Below are 25631 nucleotides of genomic sequence, written 5' to 3' on the forward strand. Positions count from 1 at the left end.
ATCTTCTACATAATATATTTCAGCGTGACCCATTAAGCCTTTCTGGAGATACTTTCTAACAAGCCTCCGTCTATCTGAACATTTGCATTTTTAATATTAGTAAAATCTAGCTATTGCCCGCAACTCCGTCCGCGTAGAATTGAAAGAAAACTTAATTAGTAGCCTATGTGTTCTTCCAGACTATGTTCTACACTTTACCAATTTTCAGACACATGCAGCCGTTCTAGAGATACGTACTAACAAATATCCATCCATCTAAACATTCGCATTTATAATATTCGTAACATATTTAAGATACTTTTATCACATTGATAGGAAAGCGACAGCGCCAAATTATGTCAGCGCTAGTGACATATTTTTTTTCTCAGTCTTCTCGGTCACGGGTAGCTTGATAAAACAAATGACAGTTAACATTTTAGATCTCGTAAATGGTCAATCATAAAGGATATAGAATTACTAATAAAACCATAATTAAGTTAATGCTTATGACGTAAATGTTATAACAATATAATTGCATATAATATCCCTTGAACTTATTAACAGCAATTTCTGCCACTTGTGTGTAATTATCTTACATAATGACAAAGATATCTCGCATATTGCGTTGCAATATGTATAGATACCGCATTACAGTAACAAAGTTGAGCCACGTTTATCTTACTAATATTATAAATGCGAATGTTTAGATGGATGTTTGTTTGAAGGTATCTCTGGAACGGTTAAACGGACTTTGATAAAATTTGGCACACATATAGAACATAGACTGAAAGAACACATAGGCTACTTATTAAGTTTGGTTTTTAACCCCCGCGGACGGACGGAGTCGCGGACGACAGCACGTTAATCCAATAATTACAAACGTAAAAATTCATTATTATAGAGATGGATTCATAACTCATGCTTTTGTCGTCTTAAAATTTTATCTGAATAAAGCACTAAATAGTCCAAAATCTGATGTAATTTCATTAAGTGTAGTAAACAGTAGGGTAGAAAAAATAAAACTTAGAATGGTTTATATCAACAAAACTCAGGCAGAAAATTTCTAAAAGCGTAAAACACTTTAAATTTAAATAGCATGATCGCACAGGTCCGATAAAAAACGAAACCTTAATTTATATAAGCCACGTGCGCATTAAGTTTGTTGCAAAAACGTTTTGAATAATTTCAGGGTCAAATAAAAGATTTATAGATGAGATTATACGTCTAACCTCATGCCCTAAAACATTTGATGTAACCAACATTTTCGTATTTACACAGAAATATTTTCACAAGAATCTACATATTTGAATCTGGAAGCATTTTATTTCTATTAAAATATGAATAATTTAAGTGTACGTGTTAACACACCTTATAATTTTCAATTGCAAAATCGCAACTTAAAAGCATAATAAAACATCGCATTCGATTTTTCTCTTATAAAAGAACCAAATCTAAATATTATATATTTTAAGATATTTTACCCATCACTTATAAACTTCGCTTTAAATCATTAATCAACCAGAGTTGTTCAGTCAATCACGCCACTCATAAAGAAGATGTAAGCAAAAAATAACCGCCTTTTGTTACTTTTGTTACTTAGCTAACTCTAAACATGTATGCAGGCAACAAAAACATCAGCAAAGATGTGCCAAAAAGCGTGTCTTACAACGTGACATAACGGTCTCGGTCCAAATGTAATTAAGAGGGCTATCAATGGCCGACACTAATCATATTTTAACGTGCGTGTTTTTGAATACGGATACTTTAACGAACTAACCATTTATTTTTTTGTGCCGAAAGAATTATAGAGTAAATTATAGTCATTTAAAAAGTTAGCTTCTATTAAATTGTACTTTACAATGTTATTGCAACGAATATAATAGACATAAAATTAGCAAAATCATGATGATAAATTGTATTTAAACACTTAAAGATACTTTAAACTCATACATATATGTAACTAGCTGTCGCCCGCGACTCTGTCCTCGTGGATATATAAAAATCTTAATAAAAAAAAATAACAAATAGTATCCTATGTCCGTCTCCTGGCTCTAACCTACCTCCTCACCAATTTTCAGCCATATCGGTATAGCCGTTCTTGAGTTATAAATAGTGTAACTAACACGACTTTCTTTTATATAATATCTTTTCTTTTATATATATGTCGACGAAAGAAATCACTGTATTGAAATTACAATGCCATTGCTTGATAAATTGGGGGTAAACTTTGTAGTTATGCAAGATTTTTCCCCAATGCAGACCTAAATTAACTTAGATTCAACCCTTACAGTCAGGATAAACTTAAAAAATAAACTATAAAGGAAAAAGATATTTTGTCGACTGTATAAATGTCGTTAGACATATAATTAAAATGTTAACAATCAATTTAACATGAGTTGAAATCATGGTACATAATTATTATGTAATAACCAAGGAAACTAAATAAAAGGTGTTCTGCAATAACACGTTATTTAAATAATTCGATTGCGGATTTTTTTTAATATATATTTATTGGACAAAATGTTGATTAACTGGTTATTGAATCACACTTATTTTATATAAAAAAAATATTTATTGATTGATGTTTAATGGATGTAATCTTAACTATTTATAGATTTTGTATTTATGGTTTTTATAATAAAAACACCCAGTAAAATGAAAACGAAATATAATCATCAGCGTATACATGGTATACTTCGCCAATGAGGGGCTTGAAGCCTACTCCAAGTTAGGGGTGACTAGGCCATAGTCAACCACGCTAACTGGGATTGATTGACTGCACATACATCTTTGAATTTCTTCGCAGATATGTGCAGGTTGCATTACGATGTTTTTCTTCACCGTAAGAACGGCGAATAAATGTACATATTTAAATCGAAAAACTCATTGGTACATGGCCGGATTCAACCCAGGATCTGCAGTTTACAAGTCAAGTGTTTAACCCCTCCAACATCGATATTAAATAATTTTAGTATAATTTTACAACTATTTTTTTCTTCAATACTTATATGGTTATTAGGTCTTTTTATTTAAAGGTCATCAACATATCTGCGGTTTCTGAAGTGTTGCGGTTGTCATATTTAGTTTGACTTATGCTCACCGGGTGAGACAATCTTGTCGATCAATAATAGGAATAGATTTTTTTGGATTGACAAAATGTTTTTAATATTTAAAAATCATAGAATTGTTGTTAGAATCGTTTTGTTGCAGATATTAACTCGCATACGGATGTTATTAGCGTGCGTTTCCACTGATGCGGAACGAAGACGAATTAGCCTTGAGAAAGTTTTCACAAGGCGTAAAAGAAACCGGGGCATTATAATTATATAGCTTAAGTAGAACGAGCGGGTTGATTAAGTTATACTTTAATTTTACTCCTAGTTGGTACAGATATTTATAATATACTAGCGGACCCGACAGACGTTGTCTGACAATTTGACACTGCGAAATCAAAAACTACTAATAAATTAAAAATTAATTAAAAAAACATTGTCCAGCGGACAAAATTGTGAATCTAAACCATTCCCAGATCCCCTTGAACACACACAAAAAATTTTATCAAAATCGGTCCAGTCGTTTGAGAGAAGTTCAGTGACATACACACTCACAGAAGAATTATATATATAAAGATTGGTACGTTTTTGTAGAGTCTATATTTGTAGAGTCTACCCTCTGAGCTTTGTCTGGAATGTCTGTCTGGCTCTTATATAGTTTAATATACTCGTAGACCGAATTAATTAACCGAAAGACTGAAGTATCATTCGATTCAAATTCTTTTCCAAAGACATTAGCTTAATCGGGCCTTTGATCTTTTAAAGTAACTTTAGGTTATACTGTTTGTCTTTGCCTTTTATTATTATATCTACGTCGTCAGCTTTGCCTGTTTTAAAAAATGTATACTAAATTTACAAGTATTATTACTAGAATTTATTATTAAAATACGCCTTAAAGACATTATTTTCAATCAGTTTCTTTCCTAATGAAAATTACATCGTCACGGTAAGCAATGTTTTAAAAGATTCAAACGTATTCCAGAGACTCGGGGTTTAAATGGGAATTAAATTATCCAAGGAGTGCACTCAGATCGTTACAGCGAGATCTGGAGAGCCGCTTCTAGTGCGACTCTACTGCAAAATAAATACCCTTGTATTTAATTATTCTTTCTAGTAAGAACACAGTCGTGTTCTGAACTAAAAATAATCGTGAGCAGCTGGAACATTAAATTCAAACAGGAATTAAAACGTAATTGTATTCGTTAAGCTATTTTCGTTAAAATGTCGTTTCTTTTTTATTCTATGGTTAATTTAGTTCAATAACCTCTCAATGGTTGACCTCCACAACTCTACAATCTACAAAAGCTTCCTCAAAACATAATGCGCAAATCAATTATGATTTATAACTGTGTAGAACACACAAAATAGACATCGGAAATGAAGTCTGTTTTACTGTGTCGAGAGATTTCCGAGATTTAACCGCAAACTATTTAATGAGAGGCCAAACAATGTCTTTATATATCCAGGGTACTTTTTCTGAATAATTAAAATATTTTCCTCTTGTTGTCTTTCTCACACTTATTAAAAGCATCCTTTTCATCCAAAAAAATTGCACTATATGTCATAGTACATATAAATCCAACTTCGCATAAGCAAAATCTCTTAATTAAAGTTCAATACGTAGTTAAGATGGAACGATGATCCGGGATGCGAGTAGCACAGGACCGATCATGGTGGCAGTCTTTGGGGGTGGCCTGTAACCAGTACTTGGTCGTCATATAGCTGAAAAGAATAAGAAGAAGGTAGTTACATTAACTCGTATGCTCTTATATACTGTAAAATATATAATTTATATATAATAGACGTAAATAAACTCCCTATGATACTCTAGACAAGTAAACGAATCGAATGACACTTCAATTAAAATTCCGTAAAGCCTCTTTGGCTATTGGAGGTCACAATAAAATCATTACATGTTCGCGAAAAAAAAATATTCACAGATTTGCTGTTTCTGTTGACATTACTAAATATAGAGATTTAATATCGATAATACAGCGAAGATCCAAAACTTCCATAAAATGATTACATACAATTCGCACCTACGTTGTATAAACAGCTTTAGGATACATTTAGGAGGTCATTATGTCACGCCTTTTAACCACAAAATGCGAAATGCGTCAGTAATATATTCATTGTCAATAATTTTTTACTCAGAATTAGTTGTTTATCTTCATACAACGTTTTAAAGATAATTCGGTGGGGAAAACCGTTTGCCATTAAAGCTACAGTTAGTTTGCTATAGTAACATTTATTATATCAATTTTGAGAAATAAACGTACAAAAGTAGAAAATTTTCTACTTTTGTACGTTTATTTCGCTACTTCATATAGATATACTAGCGGACCCGACAGACGTTGTGTGACAATTTGACACTGCGATGGTAGCGCCGTCTGTCGGATTCAATGTAAAACGTTCCAAAATCAACAACTAATAATAAATTAAAAATTAATTAAAAAAACATTGTCCAGCGGACAAAATTGTGAATCTAAACCATTCCCAGATCCCCTTGAACACACACAAAAAATGTCATCAAAATCGGTCCAGTCGTTTGAGAGAAGTTCAGTGAAATACACACTCACAGAAGAATTATATACATAAAGATACTACTGCATATAGATTTTCAAATAAGTTTTTTTTTTCATATTTTAAGAATTTTTTCTTCATAATTTTTAAACTAATATCTCTAAACAACTGCTTACAAACACGTGATAGTTTAATGTTTTTTAAAACATCAAAACAAAACACGGAAACGATTTGGGGAAAAAAATTACCAGAAATCTATGTCAATCTGCAAACATGTTCGATACCGATATCAAGGTAAGTTTATTCTTAATACGACACCGATTTCCGTTTTAGAATTGTCACTATGATTCATCCTTATGCTTAAATGTACGCAGTACAATTTTACACTTAATTATTTTGACCTAGGTAATGGCCACCAAATAATACCGTAAAATTCCACTGATAAAATGTTTGCATTCAAAATATATTGTTCTCTGTCTCTTTCAAGAGAATGAAAGGGACACACAATATGTTTTTTGCATGTGTCTTAGCAGTCGAAACACAGTTTGTATAATATAAGCTGTTGCTTGCGGTCGTTTAACCTTAATGGTTCGGGTAGAGCCAAAAGTAATTTCTTCTTTTGTTATAAGTATACATAAATAAAATTAGATACAAAGCCTGAGCTGTACTAAGTTAGAACGATATTGTTGACGCCAATATGTTTATTAAAATGCACCTAGAATATGTAAAACTTAAACCTTAAATTGCGTTGTTTTCGTTGTTGACGCAATAAAACTAAACTGCTAACTCGATTTTAAACTTTGTAGTTTTTACTAAAACATAAAGTTCAAAAGAGACAGAATTTAAATAAGATTAAACTTTTGAGAAAGACCAATCGTAGTAAAAATCCCGTCTTTTGCAAAGCTAAAACTATCTACTCGTTTAGTAAACTGCATTCGCATAGGAAATGTGACGAAATCTTTTTATTTTCGCTTTTTATTCCTGTATTCGCCTATAAATACACTGTAATAAAATTTATAACGCTTCCATTGCAGATTTTGTATAATATAAACATTTATATTCAATCAAAAGAGCTTAATTACAATAATAAGTTATTGTTTAAAAAAGTTCATGGCCATCCAGCTTGTGAAGATTGAAAATTAAAACATTCGAATATGTTTTAATATGAACAGAAACTCAATTCTATCGAACATAACGTGTATTGAACATAATCGTAGATGTCGTGGCCAAATATAAGAACTGGCCATTGCATAATGTGGTCGACCAGACAAAATTAATAAGGCCTTTCGCACACATAGCAACGTAAATGATGACTTAATTCAATAGTCCTGAATTTTTTCTTTGAGTTTTTGTTTTTTTTTATATTATTCGGTGGAAATACACGAGTAAGCTCCCACCCGAATACACCGAAATAGCAAAGGGACCTACTGGAATTAATGTTTAGAATTTGTAATTGGCTTTATTATAAAAAAAAGCAACTTTCAGTTTTTTTGCTGTGATGTAAGTTTGAAGTTAAAAATAAGCAGAATACAACGCATATACTTAACAATGCAACGTTGTTTCTAGATTTTATTATGTGTGCAACAAAAAAACCTGTTGGTTACCGCATTCTAATGTAATAATTTCCTATTGAACGACTTTTTATAACTGCAACATAAATATTTACACAATTACTTTTAACCTTGTGATTAAAAGCCTAGATATAGTGAATCTCTGCAATGATTTCAACTTTTAACCCATAAAGTCGGTAACCTGCGGTTCTTGCAGTTCGGATTCTATTTGCTCTAATATTCCCTAAAATCTCACGTTATTAAAATAATAATGAATGCCGTAAAAAATGGTACGGATACGTCGTACCAATGTAACATATTGAAATGAATACACTCTTTGCTTGCCTCTGCTAAAAATGTCACTGTCAATGTCAACTCCACTCCAAACATCAAACCTCAAACGTCAAGTGTGAATTTTGAAATGAAAACATGTCTTGCACGTGCAATTTAATTATTTGATTTGCTTTTATTCTTATTTATACAAGGGATTATGTATATTTTATAATTACAAAATGTTAAAACCAAAAGATTTAGATGACAATCTCCCGGGTTTTGAAGCCGTTGAGAAAAATGAAACAAGTGAGAAAGAAACGCACGAAAATAAAAAGAAAAAGAAGGGATCTGGTGGTTTTCAGTCGATGGGATTAAGTTTCCCAATTATCAAAGGAATAACCAAAAGAGGATACAAGCAACCGACGCCTATACAACGAAAGGTTAAATTAATTTTACAATATTTTAAACCTAACCTTAAATATCAATTCAATGTCTGTTGCATATCATAGTATCGCCAAGATACATGATAAAAATTGAGTGTTTTTAAATAATTTTGACTAAAAATCTGTTTGCAGACCATACCCATTGCCTTAGAAGGTAAAGATGTTGTTGCCATGGCCCGGACAGGTTCTGGAAAAACTGCCTGCTTTGTTCTACCTATTTTGGAGAAGCTGTTATCACCTACTCACAAAGCTCAGCCGGGAAAGAATCTTCGTGCCTTAATTTTATCACCAACAAGAGAATTGGCTTTACAGGTAAGACCATTTTTGCGAAGAAAAAATTTGCTTAATTTGAATTTGCTATAAGCCAACCTAGATAGATTGCATTAGATTACAAATATAGATTGACTGAAATGGAGACAGAGACAATAATTGTATATATTATACACCGAGTGTTTTATCTTATTCTATTAAGCATGCAGTAATATTGACATAAAAAAAATGAAAATTTTATATTTTTGCTTAACCTCACATGTTTCAATGTATGATTACATAACATTGATAAATTCTTAACATGTTACAGACATTAAGGTTTGTGCGAGAACTGGGTAAGTTCACTGGACTGACATCTGCAGCCATTCTTGGTGGGGAATCAATAGAGCAACAATTCAGTGTGATGTCAGGCAAAGCTCCGGACATTGTAGTGGCTACCCCGGGACGTTTCCTACATATCTGTATTGAAATGAGCCTCAAATTGGATAATATTAGTAAGTTTATTGAATATCTTAGATAAAATTAATGTTTCTTATCTGTAAGGTTTCTTAATGTACCATGTTTAATATATTTTTGGCCTATTGTAAAGTATATAAGTTACTTGTATTTGGAATTATTTAAAGAATTTAACCATCAAGTATTTTGTTAATTAATATAAAATTTACTGCGAAGAGTAACTGTTTTTGTTAAAACAAAAATGATTTATTAGTTAGCATCTTAATAAGTTTTAAAGGCAATATCTGATGTTTCACAGAGGTAATGGTATTTGACGAAGCAGACAGACTATTTGAACTCGGTTTTGGTGAACAACTCAGAGAGATAGTAGCAAGACTGCCTTCAAGTCGACAAACTCTATTATTCTCTGCAACAATGCCTAAAATGCTTGTTGAGTTTGCAAGAGCGGGACTAACAGATCCAGTGTTGATTCGTTTGGATGTGGATTGGAAGTTACCATCAACATTGTGGCTGGCTTGGATATCTGTGAGAGCGGAGTTAAAGACAGCTGCTTTGTTGATGTTATTGGATCGTGTTCTTACATCAACGTCACCACAAGCGGTTGTTTTTGCCGCTACGAAACATCATGTGGAGTATCTACATTTGGTAAGTTTAAAGAAAGTTGAAGAAAAATGGCTAATTTTCATTATTTGTGTATAGTGTAGTACAATTGCAGAATCTGTAGCAGTGCTTGCTATTTTGCAAATTCAGGTGGAATCAATCAATTTGTCATCATCTTACTCTTAGCAATATTATAAATGCGAATGTTTGGATTTGGATGGATAGATGATAGTTTGAAAGTATCCCTAAGAATGGCTCAAGAGATCTTGATAAAATTTGACACACATGTAGAACACAGTCTGGAAGAAACCATAGGCTACTTAAGTTATTAGTTATACCGCGCGGACGGAGTCGTGGGCGACAGCTAATATTCTTATAAAAAATTTGTATTTTTAGATTCTACAACAAGCTGGTATTACGTCAACGTTTGCCTACTCAGGTCTGGATCCCTCCGCACGTAAGATTGCCTTAGGCAAGTTTATAAACAAGAAGTGCTCCGTGCTTTTGGTGACTGATGTAGCAGCGAGAGGGTTGGATTTACCTGCGTTGGATACTGTGATAAACTATAACTTTCCTGCTAAACCTAAGTTATTTGTACATAGAGTTGGTAAGTTATATAGAACCTATGTACATTTTTAGTTTTATTTTTGCGTTTAAGTAAATAAAAAAATTGTTAGTCAATTTTCCTATTGTATCTTCCATTTTGGGATGATGAATTTTTTAATTCAATAATATTTCAGAAATAAATACATTGTTGTGATTATTGAACCTTTTTACATAAATCTTGATTTTTTTTAAATCGAATAATTGTACACTTACCTTATCTTTCACATGTTTTCATATGGTCAATCTATTTTACTCGTCTCAACCACTAATATACAACTTTATCATATAAGGTAGGAGTGCCCGAGCTGGTAGAGCTGGACGTGCGTTCTCGCTGATAGCGGCCGAGGACATCGCACATCTGTTAGACCTGCAACTGTTCCTGGGTGCGGAACTCCTGCCACCAGGACAAGAGTACGGGAACAACTGTCCCAGCGGAGTGTGGGGTGCCATGCCTACCACACAGCTGGAGCTGCGCCAGCAAGATGTATTGGCTTGGGAGAAGAATTACTCAGAGATTGTATGTTTATATTTAAACTTTTGTTGTTGAGATTAACAAATGTTTGATTATATCATATATTTTCTTATAGAAAATCTTACTAATATTATAAATGTGATTGTTTGGATAGACGTATGTATGGATGGATGGATGTTTGATTGAAAGTATCTCCGGAACTGCTTAATGGATCTCGATGAAATTTGGCATATTTATAGAGGATAATCTGGAAGAGCACATAGGCTACTTATTAAGTATTTTTTTAAATTCCGCGCGGACGGTGTCGCGGGCGACAACTAGTTCGTAATAAAGTGCAGGAGTTACCATTGGTGTCTGAACAAAATATCTGTATAAAACATATCGTCATCCCTGTCATTATCTTTGACCAAATAGAGATAATGATATGTTTTAAACGGAGACTTTTGGTTTCAGAAACCACGGTTAGGTATGTAGAAAACCATGTTCTCAATTTTAAAGGCAAATGATAGAATTAGAATATATTTGTGTGTACAGGAGGAAGCAGTACGAGTATGCGAGCGTGGTTGGCAGCAGTACGTGCGGTGGCGTGAGTCCGCCTCAGCGGAGGCCAACCGACGTGCTAAGTCCACGCCCGCGCCCGTCGCACCACACCCATACCTCGTTGAATGCGCATCTGGTGATGAGGCTGTCGATATGGTGGCAAAAATCAAGAATTACATGCCTAAAGGGGTAAGTTAAAAACTGTGGGGTTAGTATTTTACAGTATAAATGACAAATTTAGTAATTTACTACAAAACTTTTGCTTTTTGTCTCATTTGGTTTTCTCATATTGAAGAGAAACAGATAGAGTGACATTTAGTAATAGTTATCAATATTAAAATATCTTTTTTTAATCTTTAATTTCTTTTTTCAGACGATATTAGAACTAGGTGGTAAGAACGACTCACCGATGTTCCTAGCGATGAAGGCAAAGCGACGGGTACACGGCAAAAAAGTACAAAAAGCACGCGAAAACAAAAACAATCAGGTAAAACTTTAGCAAGCTAAATTATCACATATGACCCACAATAAATAACTTTGGGTGTCATAATATATCTGTCTACCCCCATTTTGCTGCAAGTGAAACTCTTTTATTTTAGGTTGATAATATATTAGAAGACACAACCAATGTGAAATCTGCTAAGATCTCTCAGAATCAGCCGAAGAAAAAACGAAAAGAAGTTGTTCGGGATGAAAATTACATACCGCACTTTGCTAGCGACCAACACACTGAGTCTGGGTAATTTTTACAGTCTAAAACCAACTTTTCTTTTCTCGAATATCAAACATTCATGTATCATCCAAAGTAATCGTTTCTAAACGTAATTGATTGCTAGTTTTTTTTAGGAAGGTCTTGCTTTCATTCTTATGTGAAGTATAGTCAAGAGTAACTCAACTAAAATTAGTGACCTGCGATTCAAGATTCATGTGTGAAGCAGATCAGTGAACGCTCACAGCTTAGCTCATTTTGTACATACATAGAGTTATGATTTCCGTTTCGAACTGCGAATCAGACATTGCGATAAGATGAGCTGCCGATTTAGCTACAAGTCAACGGCTCATTTTGATTTGAACGTCTAATCGAGTATATTATACCGTATTTTAAAAGTGCACTTAGTATATAACAACGTGGTATTGTATGCAGTATGGCGGTGAACTTTGCGGCGGGCGCGGACGGGGCGGAGCTGGAGCTGGGCGCGGACAGCGGCGAGGCGGTGCGCAGGCAACGTAGTCAGCTGCGCTGGGACCGCAAGCGCAAGAAGATGGTGCACGTCGACCCTGTACGTATACCTTAATGTGCACGCTGATGTTCGTAAATGTTAATTTGCACGTCGACTGTGTACGTATAATTGAGGACAGTCAGCTGCATAAATATGTGTACACAAAAATTTAGAACTTATACAAACCTTTGGTTTAAAAAAATGAATTCATGATTCTGTTCTCATCCGCCCATGAATACATGTTATTGACGGAGCTTAAGTATGTTAACAACATGCCTGTTCAAGGTTCTTATGTTTTGTAAATCTATAAATATTTTTGCAGCTGACTGTACATCGATGTAATATTTATACGTCTTTGTGTACGTTAATTTTGCGTATATAATAAAGTGTACGCTGTTGTACATGTTCAATATTGTTTCAGTTTGAGTTACTACTACTACTACTACTATGTTTGCAGGATGGTGGTCGTAAGATGATCCGTACGGAGAGCGGTGGGCGCGTGCCGGCCTCCTTCCGCAGCGGCCGCTACGACGACTGGAAGAAGAGGAACGCGCAGCACGATGATGATGATGATGACAATAGTCCGCAACAGAACAGGATGAGACCAGGTAATGTTGTTATGATCACGTATTGAGAATGTGTGATTTTAAGAACTAGCTTTTGCCTGCGACTACGTTCGCACATAATTGAAAAAAAATTTAATTAGAAGCCTGCCTTCCAGATTATGTTCTACATCTATGCCAAATTTCAGCAAGACCCGTTGAGTTCTGGGGATACTTTCAAACAAACATCCATCCATCTAAACATTCTTAGTTATAATAGTTGTGGGATAGTTAGGTTCATATTTTAATTTAAATATTACAGCAGTAATAATTTCGGTTTAAAATGTAATTTTTCAAACACTTTAGACTGGATTTGCTTTTTGATTTTATATTTATTTTGGTATTCGACTTTATCTTAAAATACAGATTTGTTTTTGTGATATTTGACGTGTTTTCTCTACCAGCATCTGAGTTCCGTCCTCACTGGGTGAAGCACAACGAGCGCGTGGCCAAGAAGAAGTCTGAGGCGTCTTCTAAGGAGTTCCGCGACAAGCAGCAGATCGTCAAGGAGCGCATGCGCAAGGAGAAGATAAAACAAAAACTTAAACACAAAATGAAGAATAAAAAGAAGAAAAGGAAATGATATAATTCAATAAATATATATATAAGTATATTCTGTTTTTTCAATAATTCTAATAACTTTTTTTTATTAATTTTGAAGTTTACGAAATTTTTTTCATAAAATTCTAAACAATGTCACCCTTCTTTCTGGTATATAGAATTTATTACTTGACTAGATGTTGCCCGTACGCGCGGAATTAAAAAAAATAGTAGCTCATGTGTTCTAGACTATGTTGTACATCTATGCCAAATTTCAGTGAGATCCTTTGAGCCGTTCTGGAGTAACCTTCTAACAGACGTACATCCAAACATTCGTATTTATAATATTAGTAAGATTCAGATTTCCCGAGGTCATATTAAATAGAAAAAGAAAAACTACAGAAAAAAATTCATGATATATGTATAATATTAAAAAAAAATTAGATAAACATTAATGTTACCTACTTACAATTATCTGTACAGAATGATAAATAACATGAATTAATTTAGATGAGAAATTACAATTTCGGGAACTTTGGATGCAAAAAACACATTCATAACCAGATTATATAAGAACAAACATATTTACAAGTTAAATTTCTTTAATCTAATTATAATATTCATCAGATTAAAATATTCAAAGGTACATTCATTATATTACACAATAATTCAATCTCACAACAATATCCAATTTTTTCAAACATATCAAAAATTTCCATTTTCATAATATACAATGCCAAAGTCAGAGTAATCGGTCACTAAAGGAACCTTTAGTGTGATAATCTACACTAAGTAACCGCTCAAGTGACTGAATGCAGCAGTTAGTCAGAGTACTTAATTAAAATAATATTCAAATCAGATTACACAGAAAATGTTTTAAAAAAATGCAATAAAATATATCAAACATGGCTTCTTACAATGAAGTTTACACAGTTTAAGGAAATGCAGAATTAAATGTTAAAATTAGTATGAATTAACTTAAAATTAGTACAAAGATTTTCACCAATAAAGCTTTTAAGAGGCACGCTCTTTTAGCAAATTAAAAACAATTATCAAAAATCAAATAAAAATTATTAGACATTTTTAAAGTAGGTTTCTAATAACTGTAATAATAAGGTTATTGGTTACTCTATAATTATGTTTATAATCTCTTGGCTAATTTGAAAAATCAACTTATGTAGCATAGAACATGCATGAAAGATTAATCATGGATTTCTGAGACCAAAATTCCCGCTTAAAACATATTATCTCTGTTCTGTCAAAGATGAAAGACAGGGATGACGACACATTTTTAACCGACTTAAAAATGGAGGTTAATTCGTCTGTATGTTTTTAATATAGAGATTTCAATGTCAGAAACCCATGGTTAGTCAAGTTGAATACATATTTCAAAATAAATATACATGAAACCTCAAAATTTAAAAAACAATAAAAAAGAAACTTTTCATAGTTACATGAAGCGATAGACATGTTATTTACTTTACATGACAATTACATAATATTAAATTTATATATAAGCAGATATAGTTATATATTTAGCTCGTCACACAAATAGATATATGGAAGTATAATAGTTTATTCAAAGTTATTAATAATAAATTTATCTACATTACCATTCATTCGTAACTTCACATGTCCAATTCTAAACATTGAAGTTTTCATTTCCGAAGTCACATCATCATCATCAGCTCACAAAACATCCCCACCGAGGGGTCACCCTTACCTTAGGGTAGGCTCCGAATTCACATATAACATTCATAATTCACATACAATTTAAAAACTATACAAAGAAATGGAGAGATTAAAAACTAAAATCATACTCACGCCTGAAACAATCAGTCTTCTCATTGCGAAAATTAGTATATTTTCATTTTTTCATATATTTATTTACATTTTTGCACACCCTTGATTTTATTATATAACCTAAAAGTTTAAGACTTTAGTACAAATGGAATTTTAAAATAAAAGAAAAGAATTATTTACATTGTTCAGTTTTCATTACAGATTTGAAATTATAGCATGGTTTAGTAACATAATGTCGTCCAATTTATGTTACAATTTCTATATAGATCTAAAAGTTCACTAAACGAGACTACAATGGACGGGACCAAATTGTATGAATGAATAATATCAAGCGAATTACACTCAAAAAACTAGTTAAAATTTAAGGCTTTACAAAATTATAATGTCCCCTTTATAAAGAGAATTTAAAGACAAAAAACAAATAGCTAACAGTATAAAAAACTATTATTATTTTGATGAAAAACTTTAGAACATGCCATACTTGAAATAACATTCTTTTTCAATCTTATTCAAATAGTATTGATATTCAGATAATTTTCTTTTATACAATACCGCAGACATTGGTCTACGAAAATGTTCCTAGACTCAACAACATGTAGTTCCACAAACTTATCTAAGCCAGAGATGGCGCTGTCATCGCGGTTAGATACACCAAAGACAAAAACATGACAAGACGTCCATTTTAATTTCACTTTTGCCCACATCGTCCGAAAGTGTGGCCGTGGGCATAGTATACTGGTGTAACTTGTATAGTGGCCATAGTATAGTGTTGTAGCTTGTTTAGTGGCAGTGGTATACTATTGCAACTTGTATAGTGGCTGCAGTATACTATTGTAACTTGTTTAGTGGGCATAGTATACTGTTGTAACTTTTATAGCAAGCATAGTATTCTGTTGTAACTTGCATGGTGGCAATAGTATACTATTGTAACTTGTTTCGTGTCCAAAGTGTTCTATTATAAGTTGTATAGCGGCCGTAGTACTGTTGTAAGTTGTGTCGCGGCTATAGTATGCCGTTGGTGTAGTACTGATAGTTGTCGTAGAGGCGTGTGGAGAGCGAGCGCAGTGCGTCGCGCACGAGGCGGTCGACGAGCGCCTGCAGCTGCGGCTCCGTGCGGCCGGGGTGGAAGCGAGCGCGGAATGACGACACCGCACTGCTGCTGCGCAGGCATGATAACTGACCACCTAAACAATATAACAATTAAAAATAAATAAATACTTTAACGAAAACTGCAGTTTTGTGAGGCACTGTGTTTTTCTAAAATTACTATGCAGAAAATGATCACAGTCGCTTGGTGCGATTTGTGATCTACCTATATTATAAAAGCAATGTTGGCTTTGAACTTAGAGAAAAACGTGGATCTAGCAGCCTTTATAAGGCAGCCTTCATCGGCTCTTGAATTAAAAATCTTTTAGAAGTTGGGTTAAATATTTAGGAACTACATGACATATAGATTAGTGTAGTATGTGTATGTACCCATGCGCATGATTTCAACGAGGTGTATGAGCTGGTCGCAATGTTTGCGCGCCGCCACCAGCCCGCGCAGCATCAGGATCTTGAAGTACGAGAACATGTCCGAGTCCTCGCCGTCCATCACTTCCACGAACTCTCGAGTCAACTGTCATACAAATATAAATTCAAAATATTATTAAATTTAAAAAAAAAATCTTTTTAAAATTACCTATTAATATATTTGGGAATGCAATAAATAAATATATTAATTACCTTAAAAGGTGAACTTTCGAATCCTAAATTCTTCGGTGAAGTGGAGAATATAAAACCAAAGTCGATATGAATAATGTGGCCTTCGCTGTCCAGTAGGATGTTACCATTGTGTCTGTGAACAAATAATTTAGTTAGTAATTGAAACTATTTGCTAAGATCCTAAAGAATAAGTATAGCAGATAACTTTTATGGTGATAATATACGGTACAAATGTAAGTGGACAGCAAATTTAATTCTTTGTCTACCTGTCTTTGAGTTGCAGGAGGTAGCTGGTAAGTGCATACGCAGCGGCGGACTCTACGAAGTTGTTCTGTGCGCGCAGGAAGCCCTCGCTATTGGGCGGGCCGTGCTCCAGCTCCAGCCATGCACGCAGCGACTTGCCCGACTGCTTCTTTATCTGGTGCAAGGACACCGTATTCAGCACCTGTCACACGAAAATAAATGATTAAAATAACAAATCATTTCGATTTTCTTAGGTCCATCCATAGATAAGTAAAAGAGAAGAACAAGAGGATTAATTTTATGACACCTAATTCAAATAATACTATTTTAGCATTTTACTTAAAAATTGTATTATACTATTTTTAATTAATTAGCAATGTTTAAATTTTATTATAGTTAACTCGATATATTAGCACTTGCGTTCTTATGTGCATATGGCTACTGTTTCAGTACATATGACGTGTCATGTGTACTGACCGGCTGTATGAGGCCGCACTCAGCATCCAGACATAGTATCTCGTAGGGGCGCAGTCTGAGCGGCACTCGCTCAGCGCGCCAGGCTGCGCTCAGCCGGCGCAGCAGCTGCGCAGCGAGCAGCTCCTGGCGCAGGTCGTCGCCCACCTTCACGATGCAGCCCAGCAGCCGCCAGCCTGATAGAGAGCCGTACGGAGATGATGACCGCATACGAGCTAGTTTGCTCTCCCATGACTCCTGGAATGATACAGATAAAATATTAGCTTATTCTTTGAACTATGTGCCGCCATTCGATTCCTTTTTCTAGAGGTCAATATTATTATCTTTTTACTATTATGAGGTGATTAGCAAGCAAGCGGTCACCTGGATTCGTCGTAATGACGAAGCGACAGCTGCCCGTGGACATCTACAATGCCAGATGCTTTATCTTTAATCGACGAAGGTGGAGACACAAAGATAATATTTCCCTTATTGTGCGCCACATCCTTCATCAAATCCACTTCCCCGTCCCATCCTTTGCTTATAATAAAAGGGTGGGAAGGGAAAGTGAACTCAAATTAGACCTTAGGAGGGTATTACGATAGACATGGTGCGTGTTACCTTGAGAGCGAGTGCTGAAGGATCTGCGGGGTCGTGTCGGAAGGCGTTGGGTGGCGGCGCGGCGGTGGCGTCGGCCAGGCGGCGGCGCACCTCGCCCGCGCCCACAGCCAGCGACTCGCGCGACCCACACGACGACGCTGACTGCAGCGACGCCGCCGACATGCACGACATCTGCACGACACATTTACACACTCATTCAATATTCGATGACTAAGAGAGGTATGAGAATGCAAAAAAGAGTGAGAGTGAGATAGTAACGGTTTCAGCTCAACCAGTTCTTGTATGACCTTGTATGGCGTCATTTTGCCCTGCTTTTAGAGGGTTGGGGTTAACGTGATTACGTAAGACTGTTTAAGTAGCAGATGTATAGCCTTTATTATCCAGTGATTAAGCTGGTCGGTCGCCCAACAGCGTCCTACCCTAACACCGACTCTGGCGTGAGACAGGGAGACACGGAGACAGTAATTGAAAATAAGTGTTGCCAGCTCTATGATTGATATTTCTAAGATAATTAATCATCATCATCAGCTCACTATACCCCACCGAGGGGCTCGGAGCCTACCCTAAGTTAAGGGTGACTAGGCCATAAGATAATTAATACTAACTATTTATTCGTTTTTTTTAATAAATATAATAGAACAATAACCAAATAACCGAAGATCGGTCCTGCTAATATAAATTGGATGCTATTTTTTTAAACTTATATTGACCTTGCTCTGTTACAATATCGTTGCCAATTCATATACATGTTATCAATCGATGAATAGTAATTCTATACAATGTTTTATGACAGTCGACGATGAAGTTCGCTCGCTGTAAAAACTATTCAAAGCGACGAGTAGTGTTTTTAAAATATGAAAGGATAACATCGTAAGAACGGACTATTTAATGTAAACATTGACTACCCAAACGATATTTCCAATATCATACATGTAAAAGGAATGTACTATGGAAGAATTTTTACTATATATTCTCATCTAAACAGGTGCAATACAAAATATGATTGTGATACTTTGATATAAATAGAGCGAAACCTGTGTGCTATTACTTTTACTTTCCACTTTTGCTTCGAACCAGATTAGTTCGTCTCACTATACTATCCTTAAACTGTTGAGTACTAACCTAACGATTGGATATGTTTTATACAGATGATTGTTATAGAAACCCACTCAAGTAATATTAAACTTAGTACCTGCGACAGTGTATCTGGTGCGGGTAATCTGGCAGTAGCGGCGTAGTGCGTCAGATCATCATCATCATGGCTCCAGCAATCACCGGCATCATCTTCAGGGGCTGTGTAGGACATTAGCGCCGGCCACTCAGGCACCAGGTTTTCCTCGCTCTTCGTGTGCCTAATTGGAGGGGAGTGAGGCGCAGGCGGCGCGGGAGGGAGCAAGCGAGACGGCAATGGTTCATGCCCTTCAGTCTCTAATACTTCCACGTACATTATGTATGGCGCCTAGAGAGGAAAGATAATGCTTAATACAGACTCTTGCTGTGATTTGTTGTCTCTGTTTTATTCGAATAAAATGTGAAGGACGACATGTGGCAATACTGATGCGAAACACACTTCACAGTACAATGGTACACATTAGAATGGGCACCGTTTCTGAGACCAAAATATCCGTTTAAAACATATTGTCACCCTTGTCATTATCATTGAAAAACACAGGGATAGCAATATGTTTTAAACGAAGATTTTGGTCTAAGAAACCCACGGTAAATAAATCTATGATAAGTAAACGTATCGTACACATTAATCTTTTTATTTCAATGTAGATCAACAAATTCGTACAATTCGAGCAATAGTAACCTTGCATTAATCCCACGCATCGATTAAGGTCACCTCCCACGTAGAACAATCATAACTCTAATTCGTACACTACGGGAACATATCATAAGCGTAAATTATAAAAACATCCTTATTGTTTTCGGCATTCATTTAATTTAAAAAATATGACTACTTTAATATTATAAATGCGTAAGTTTAGATGGATGGATGTTTGTTATGAGGTATCTCTAGAACGGCTCAACGGATCTTAATGAAATTTGGCACAAATGTAGAAGATAGTCTGGAAGAACACATAGTCTAGTTTTTTATTCTGAGCGAATGAAGTCGCGAGCAACAGCCAGTACAACATATCTTTTCTAATAGCAAATGTTTCTATTTTATAACGAGTTATCTATTTTTCGTTCATATCTTGTATCCGAACGAAGCTGAATATAGTAAGAATATATTATTTGTCTGAGACATTGTTATACAGTACACAATACAATCCAATTGTTATTTCCATTGACATTAATCTAAGAAACCTTGCCTGTGAAGCAGTTCGTAGAAAACTAGTCTTATGTAAAGTGCTTCGCGTAATTTAATTTACATTTCTCATTGTACAGTTACGAGGAAAAGAGTTGCTTAAATTTGTAACTTTTATTATATTAAAAAATATTTTTGATGGGGCATAAACGTCGACATTTTAGTTAGGAATGTGTTGCGCCAGTACACCGGCACAGTGTCGGATTTTCTTCCTAACAGTTTATATCTAGACTCTATATGCTTGTAGACAACAGTACAGCTGCGTAAACTAGTACTGTGTCGTAGTAATGTTAAACATCCGCTCCAATGTTGAACATTCACTTGTCCTCGCTTTAACTAATATGGTTTGATTTATCTGAGTTTGGACACAAAGACATATCACATCCGGTTACAATGGCTAGATTTTCTTTAAATTCGAAAATGTATTATACTATTTGAGGAGTTACGTGTTTGGAGAAGGCACTCATTATTATCCTTAGACATTGTATATAGGTCCGTGCGGAATTAAAAATAACTTGATTAGTAGCCTATGCGTTCTTCCAGACTATGTAATAAATCTATACGAAATTTCACCGAGATCACATAAGCCGTACTAGAGATACCTTCTAACAAATATTCGTCCTCCCAAACATTCGCTTTATGTTAAATCTACCAACCCGCACTAGGCCAGCGTGGTTACCTAGTCCTATGACCTAGTCATCTACAACTTAGGGTATGTTCCTAGCCCCTCAATGAGGACGTACAGTGAATATAATCGTACCTTATCTTTGCTATTAAGCACAGCAGCTGCATGCGGTGGTATCCGCAGCACATAATGCGGCCGGTGATGCAGCGGCAGCCACACGCGCGCTGGCAGATTGAGATCGAGCGAGGCCAGCTCTGCTCGTAGACGACCGTTACGACGCTCCTTGTCCGCCACGCCTGCTAGTAACCGGCCGATGTTTGTCAGCGCAGTTAAAAACTGTAAAGATTGATATAAAATATTAATCCATCTGACTCTATTATGGGTTACAATGTCAACTAAAATATATATTTTTTTAAAGACAGAAACACTCTTGGGTCCACATCGGTTTTCATCTCGCACGCTTTCACTATACCCTAATACCTATATTATGCTTAGCCGTAATTTTTTTTTATCAAATATAAAAACCTAAGATATTAAGCCGATGAAGAAAAATAAATAAATAACACATATTTTATTGGCAGTTAAGTAGGCTGTCGACGTACCGTGACCCCAATACGGAGGTTAAATTAAATAAGCCTACAGAGAATAACCCGATTAGGCGCCTACAATTTCATTAAATCACGGACATAGGATGAGGGTTAGAATGTTTTAAAAGAAAATGGGGGCATGACCTAAAATATTTTAATTCTTTATCCTTTATTATATAAAAAAATATATTTTTAATCTTACTAATATTATAAATGCGTATGTTTGGATGGATGGATGTTTGTTTGCAGATATTTCCAGAACGGCTGAACGGATTTCTATGAAATTTGGCATACATTTAGAACAGTCTGGAAGAACACATAGGCTACTAATTATGTTTTTTAATACAGCTTGGACGGAGTCGCGGGTGACAGTTAGTCTTTAGTAAAAAATCTTTTCATCTATTTTATTTAATTTTTTTTCTAATTATTTTTGTTAAAGAATAATTTGCTTTGAGTTTTAATTAGATACGATTATAAGCCATAGGAAAAACCCTAGACTTGTTTTACAATTGTACAATTTGTGTGCAAAGGCATATACAAGTATTATGTCATTTATTGTAGAGGCGTGCCCTCACGTGATAATAATGGTATCTTGTCACGTTAACACGCTACTTTCTGTTACTGTCAATTAATGTTTTACAATATATATTATTAATCTAAAATCACTTCTTTAATTTCTTCAGACAGGTACAAACATGTTGAAAAAAGTTCAATGCTTTTTTCAAATCTGTTTGCAAGACATGCATTAATAAAGAATGTGCTCGTATAATAAATAACATACTAAGAAATTAAACATTAAGAAAGTAAAAAAAAAAACTAGACAATTCTTAACAGCCCGAACCGAGGCTCCTGAGGGAGCCCTCGAGTCTTGTTACTCTTAAACGAGGTTCAGCCCGGTGAAGCTGTAAATGCCTCTTCAAGGCAAACAGTGACTCAGTTACAAAAAAAATAGACAATTCTTATCAACTAGACAATTGAACTCTTAAAAAAAGTTATTTTTATCTTAACATAATAGCTTTAATACAATATTATATCCAGAAATAGTTAAGTAATGATTCATTGTACTTAAAAACACGCAATATTTAGGGGTGTCCCATGACTCATGACAATCAATATCTATAATTGCAAAGTAACCACCGGTTGCCGGTTAGGGGTTGTTTAACGATTGCACTCCCCGATAAAGGAAAGTCCATAGTCATTACGTCACTATTCCAAATCAATACCGTTGAAAATGTTTGCTGAACTTTCATTGGGAAAACCGAGAACTAGATTTTGTTCCTTTTACAACACCAAGGGTTGTTTGATATAGATTTTGTGAGTAAATGTTGTTGGCGTTCTTCCTAATATAACAACTATTCTGATAAAATTGTTAGTTTCCTATTGTTAGGAAAATAAACCGAAAATGACCCAGTGTATTGAGTCTATTAGCCTTACTATTTATGTTATTACTTTATATTTTATTTTATTTTATTATTATTATATTTTATATTATTACTTATGTTTTAACATCGACGTTTATGTTCCGTCACTATTCATTCTGACACTGGACTTTGTAACAAAAGCACGTCATTCGCATCAAATGATTCTAACTAATAATGTCTAAAACTATATTACATTTATGATGTACCAATTTCAGAACAACATGCATTACATTAACCCTGTCCTTATAAGACATAGGGTTGGCGTTTATTTGTTCCATTTCTTTTATTTAACTTAACAACAGTTTCATAGATCATTGGTTAATACATATTACAGTGACAAAAATGTCATTATTTATATGATAGATTAACTAAAAAATAATTAGTGGCATGTCGACACAACCGAGATAAAAAGGCGACATTGTTCTTACTATGTACAAAGTACGAAACATAGAAAAGTTACGTGATTATTTCAGTTCTGTCCTATCAAGAAACAGGGAAACAATAATCTAAAACAAACAAAAAGGTCCACGAGTACGTAAAAATATTTATAATATATTAGTTCTTGAACAGCATGTTTATACGAAACTTTATCAACGCAAACGTTCAACATTATATAAAAATTATTAAAATACTTCTTTGTTAGCTTTAAAATGATTTGTTAAAATATGACCTGGAATCGAGATTCGCCAAATACTTTATACTTTTAGACATTATTAATTACAATCCTTTGGCGCGAATGGCGCGCTTACATTGCAAAATCAAGTGTCAGAATGATTAGTGAGGGGACATAGACGTCGACATTTTAGTTAGGCTAGTGTTGTGCCAGTACACCGGCACAGTGTCGGTTTTTCTTTCTAACAATACATATTTTATAATTTCTACGTAATACCATTATCTGTAAGGATTAAATTAGTCTTTATCTTTTAATATTTAATCGATACTATAGCATATTAACATCGGATATCTAATGCTGTTACTAACAACAATTTCAGCAATGAATTGCTTGACTCTATAGAAAACTTTTCACTTTCTCATCATAATTGATACAAGCTCCCTCTAGTAATAATATCAAAGTTTACAAATATCACTATGGCGTTGTGATACAACGGGCACACTATGGAAACTAGTCGACGGAAGTCCGTTCTAATCAAACACATTCACATATATTTATATGTCTATCACGCCTCCATGTCGCCAGTTATATTGGCGCCACAAGTAAATACTTAATTACCTTAAAGTGTTCTTTGAACCTTATAGCAATCAATGAGTCATTTTAACTGACTGAAATAGACTTACTTAAGCCACTTGTTGCCTCAAAATGTGTCGCAAACTTATTCTTTGGTGTTATGACACGTTAGTATTTTATTTGAAAAAAAAATAAACTTTAGTTTGCATGTAACTTACTGATTGGAATATTTTGAAATTTGTTATTGTATATTTTATATTTTCTTGTGCTATGTATAAATGGATTAAAGTTATTGAATGAGAACTTAATCAATTGAAATTGTTATAAATTAAAGTCTATAAAGACATAAAATAATAAATAAATTATTAAAAGCTTATATCATAAAACTGTTATTATCATATGATAATGTATTATACATCATTTTTATGTGACATGCACGCACAATTCGTTCATTAAACTCGATTAATTTTGCACTCATATCACATTCTTATTTACGTGTTGAACCTACATTATGTTGTGTAATTTAATCAGCTTGCTGCAAGTACGCTATTGCCCACAGCGTTAAAATGAAAGTTAAAAATAACTTTATTTATTGCCGTGCTTAAGTTGTATTTTTGTGTAAGTGCAATTTATGAAAATATAACCCTAACCTGTGTCTGCGGGGCTAATCTGGGTGCGCCACATGAGCATTGTTCTCCGCAAAGGCAGCCGTTGTCGAAGGCGCGACCGGACGCCAGGTCGCCAAGATGCCGACCTGAGGGCGTAGTGATCCTGAGCGCGGAGGCGTCCGACTGCGACCTGTGATGGCCTCGCCGCGCCGCCGGCCTTATCTCCTCCGCCAATATCGAGTCTCGCAGCTTGGCCGCCTTGGACCTCTTCGAGTCACCACCGAAGGCCGTCAGCAGCCACGCGAGCCGCAATGAGAATTCAGCGCTTTGTTTGCAGCGGTGCACGAGGTACGGCCGCAGCACGTCCGCTACATCACTCATCTCTATGTACATGGTCGCCAGCTGCGGCAGGTAAAAGTCCACGTCCTCGTAAGGGAACGAGAACAACTTGTTGGCCAGGTACGTCTGGACGCCCGATTCTTTGGAGTTGAATAAGTATGATATCGCCATGCTCATATCGAACAATTTGCTTTCAAATAGTCTGAGGAGAAATCCCTTGTTCTTAGAGGTCTCCGCCACCGATATTTCATTAGGGATCGACGGTATTGTGTCGGGAGGGTCGGGCGGCTTGTCCGTGTCCTCGGGATTGCCGGAGTCGAGGCTCTCGCGGCTGCGCGCGGCGGCGGGAGGCTGCGGCCGGTCCTCATCGGCGCCGTCGGGCGGCGTATGGATGCCGGAGTCGTCAGAGCCGGCGGGCACGCCGGGAGGAAGTGCGAGCCGCGGCGTTGCGACGTCACCGGGCAGCCGCAGCGGCGCACCTTCGGGTGACGTCGGCGTCATGTCCTCCGGTATCCTCTGCAGGACCGAGTCCAGCGATCTGTTTCTCTGGTGGCCACATCCCGCTGGTGGCCCACTCGCACCCGTCACATGTCTGCGAAC

General features: G+C 35.3%; 2 protein-coding genes across 3 annotated transcripts in view; one reads left to right on the plus strand and one right to left on the minus strand.

The window, feature by feature from the left end:
- The first annotated feature begins 7494 nt into the window (after positions 1-7494).
- LOC106121262 (ATP-dependent RNA helicase DDX54) lies at positions 7495-13174 on the plus strand. The gene is made up of 12 exons (XM_013316845.1): positions 7495-7818; positions 7954-8133; positions 8402-8585; positions 8846-9192; positions 9544-9754; positions 10044-10270; positions 10760-10954; positions 11139-11252; positions 11365-11504; positions 11910-12045; positions 12443-12593; positions 12992-13174. The coding sequence occupies exons 1-12, from the start codon at positions 7618-7620 to the stop codon at positions 13168-13170; spliced, it is 2265 nt and encodes a 754-aa protein (XP_013172299.1). The 5' UTR covers positions 7495-7617; the 3' UTR covers positions 13171-13174.
- A 1425-nt stretch (positions 13175-14599) lies between these two features.
- fwd (phosphatidylinositol 4-kinase beta fwd) overlaps positions 14600-25631 on the minus strand; it is a 40173-nt gene continuing 29141 nt past the window's right edge. The window contains exons 2-10 of one of the 2 annotated variants that reach the window (XM_013315997.1): positions 24735-25623; positions 21026-21226; positions 19144-19410; positions 17952-18122; positions 17355-17588; positions 16901-17079; positions 16656-16767; positions 16407-16548; positions 14600-16114 (exon numbers count right to left, since the gene is read on the minus strand). In XM_013315997.1, the coding sequence (XP_013171451.1) occupies positions 15933-16114; positions 16407-16548; positions 16656-16767; positions 16901-17079; positions 17355-17588; positions 17952-18122; positions 19144-19410; positions 21026-21226; positions 24735-25623 (2377 nt within the window). In that variant the 3' untranslated portion in view covers positions 14600-15932. The remainder of the gene's footprint in view (positions 16115-16406; positions 16549-16655; positions 16768-16900; positions 17080-17354; positions 17589-17951; positions 18123-19143; positions 19411-21025; positions 21227-24734; positions 25624-25631) is intronic. The other variant, XM_013315990.1, reaches the window with a different exon arrangement.

This window comes from Papilio xuthus, unplaced genomic scaffold, assembly GCF_000836235.2.
Source record: "Papilio xuthus unplaced genomic scaffold, Pxut_1.1 DF829129.1, whole genome shotgun sequence".
NCBI lineage: Eukaryota > Metazoa > Arthropoda > Insecta > Lepidoptera > Papilionidae > Papilio > Papilio xuthus.

Coding starts and splice junctions, on each gene's coding strand:
- LOC106121262 (XM_013316845.1), top strand. CDS start 7,618: ATGTTAAAACCAAAAGATTTAGATGACAATCTCCCGGGTTTTGAAGCC. Junction 7,819..7,953: donor CGACGCCTATACAACGAAAG/GTTAAATTAATT, acceptor ATCTGTTTGCAG/ACCATACCCATTGCCTTAGA. Junction 9,755..10,043: donor GTTATTTGTACATAGAGTTG/GTAAGTTATATA, acceptor TTATCATATAAG/GTAGGAGTGCCCGAGCTGGT.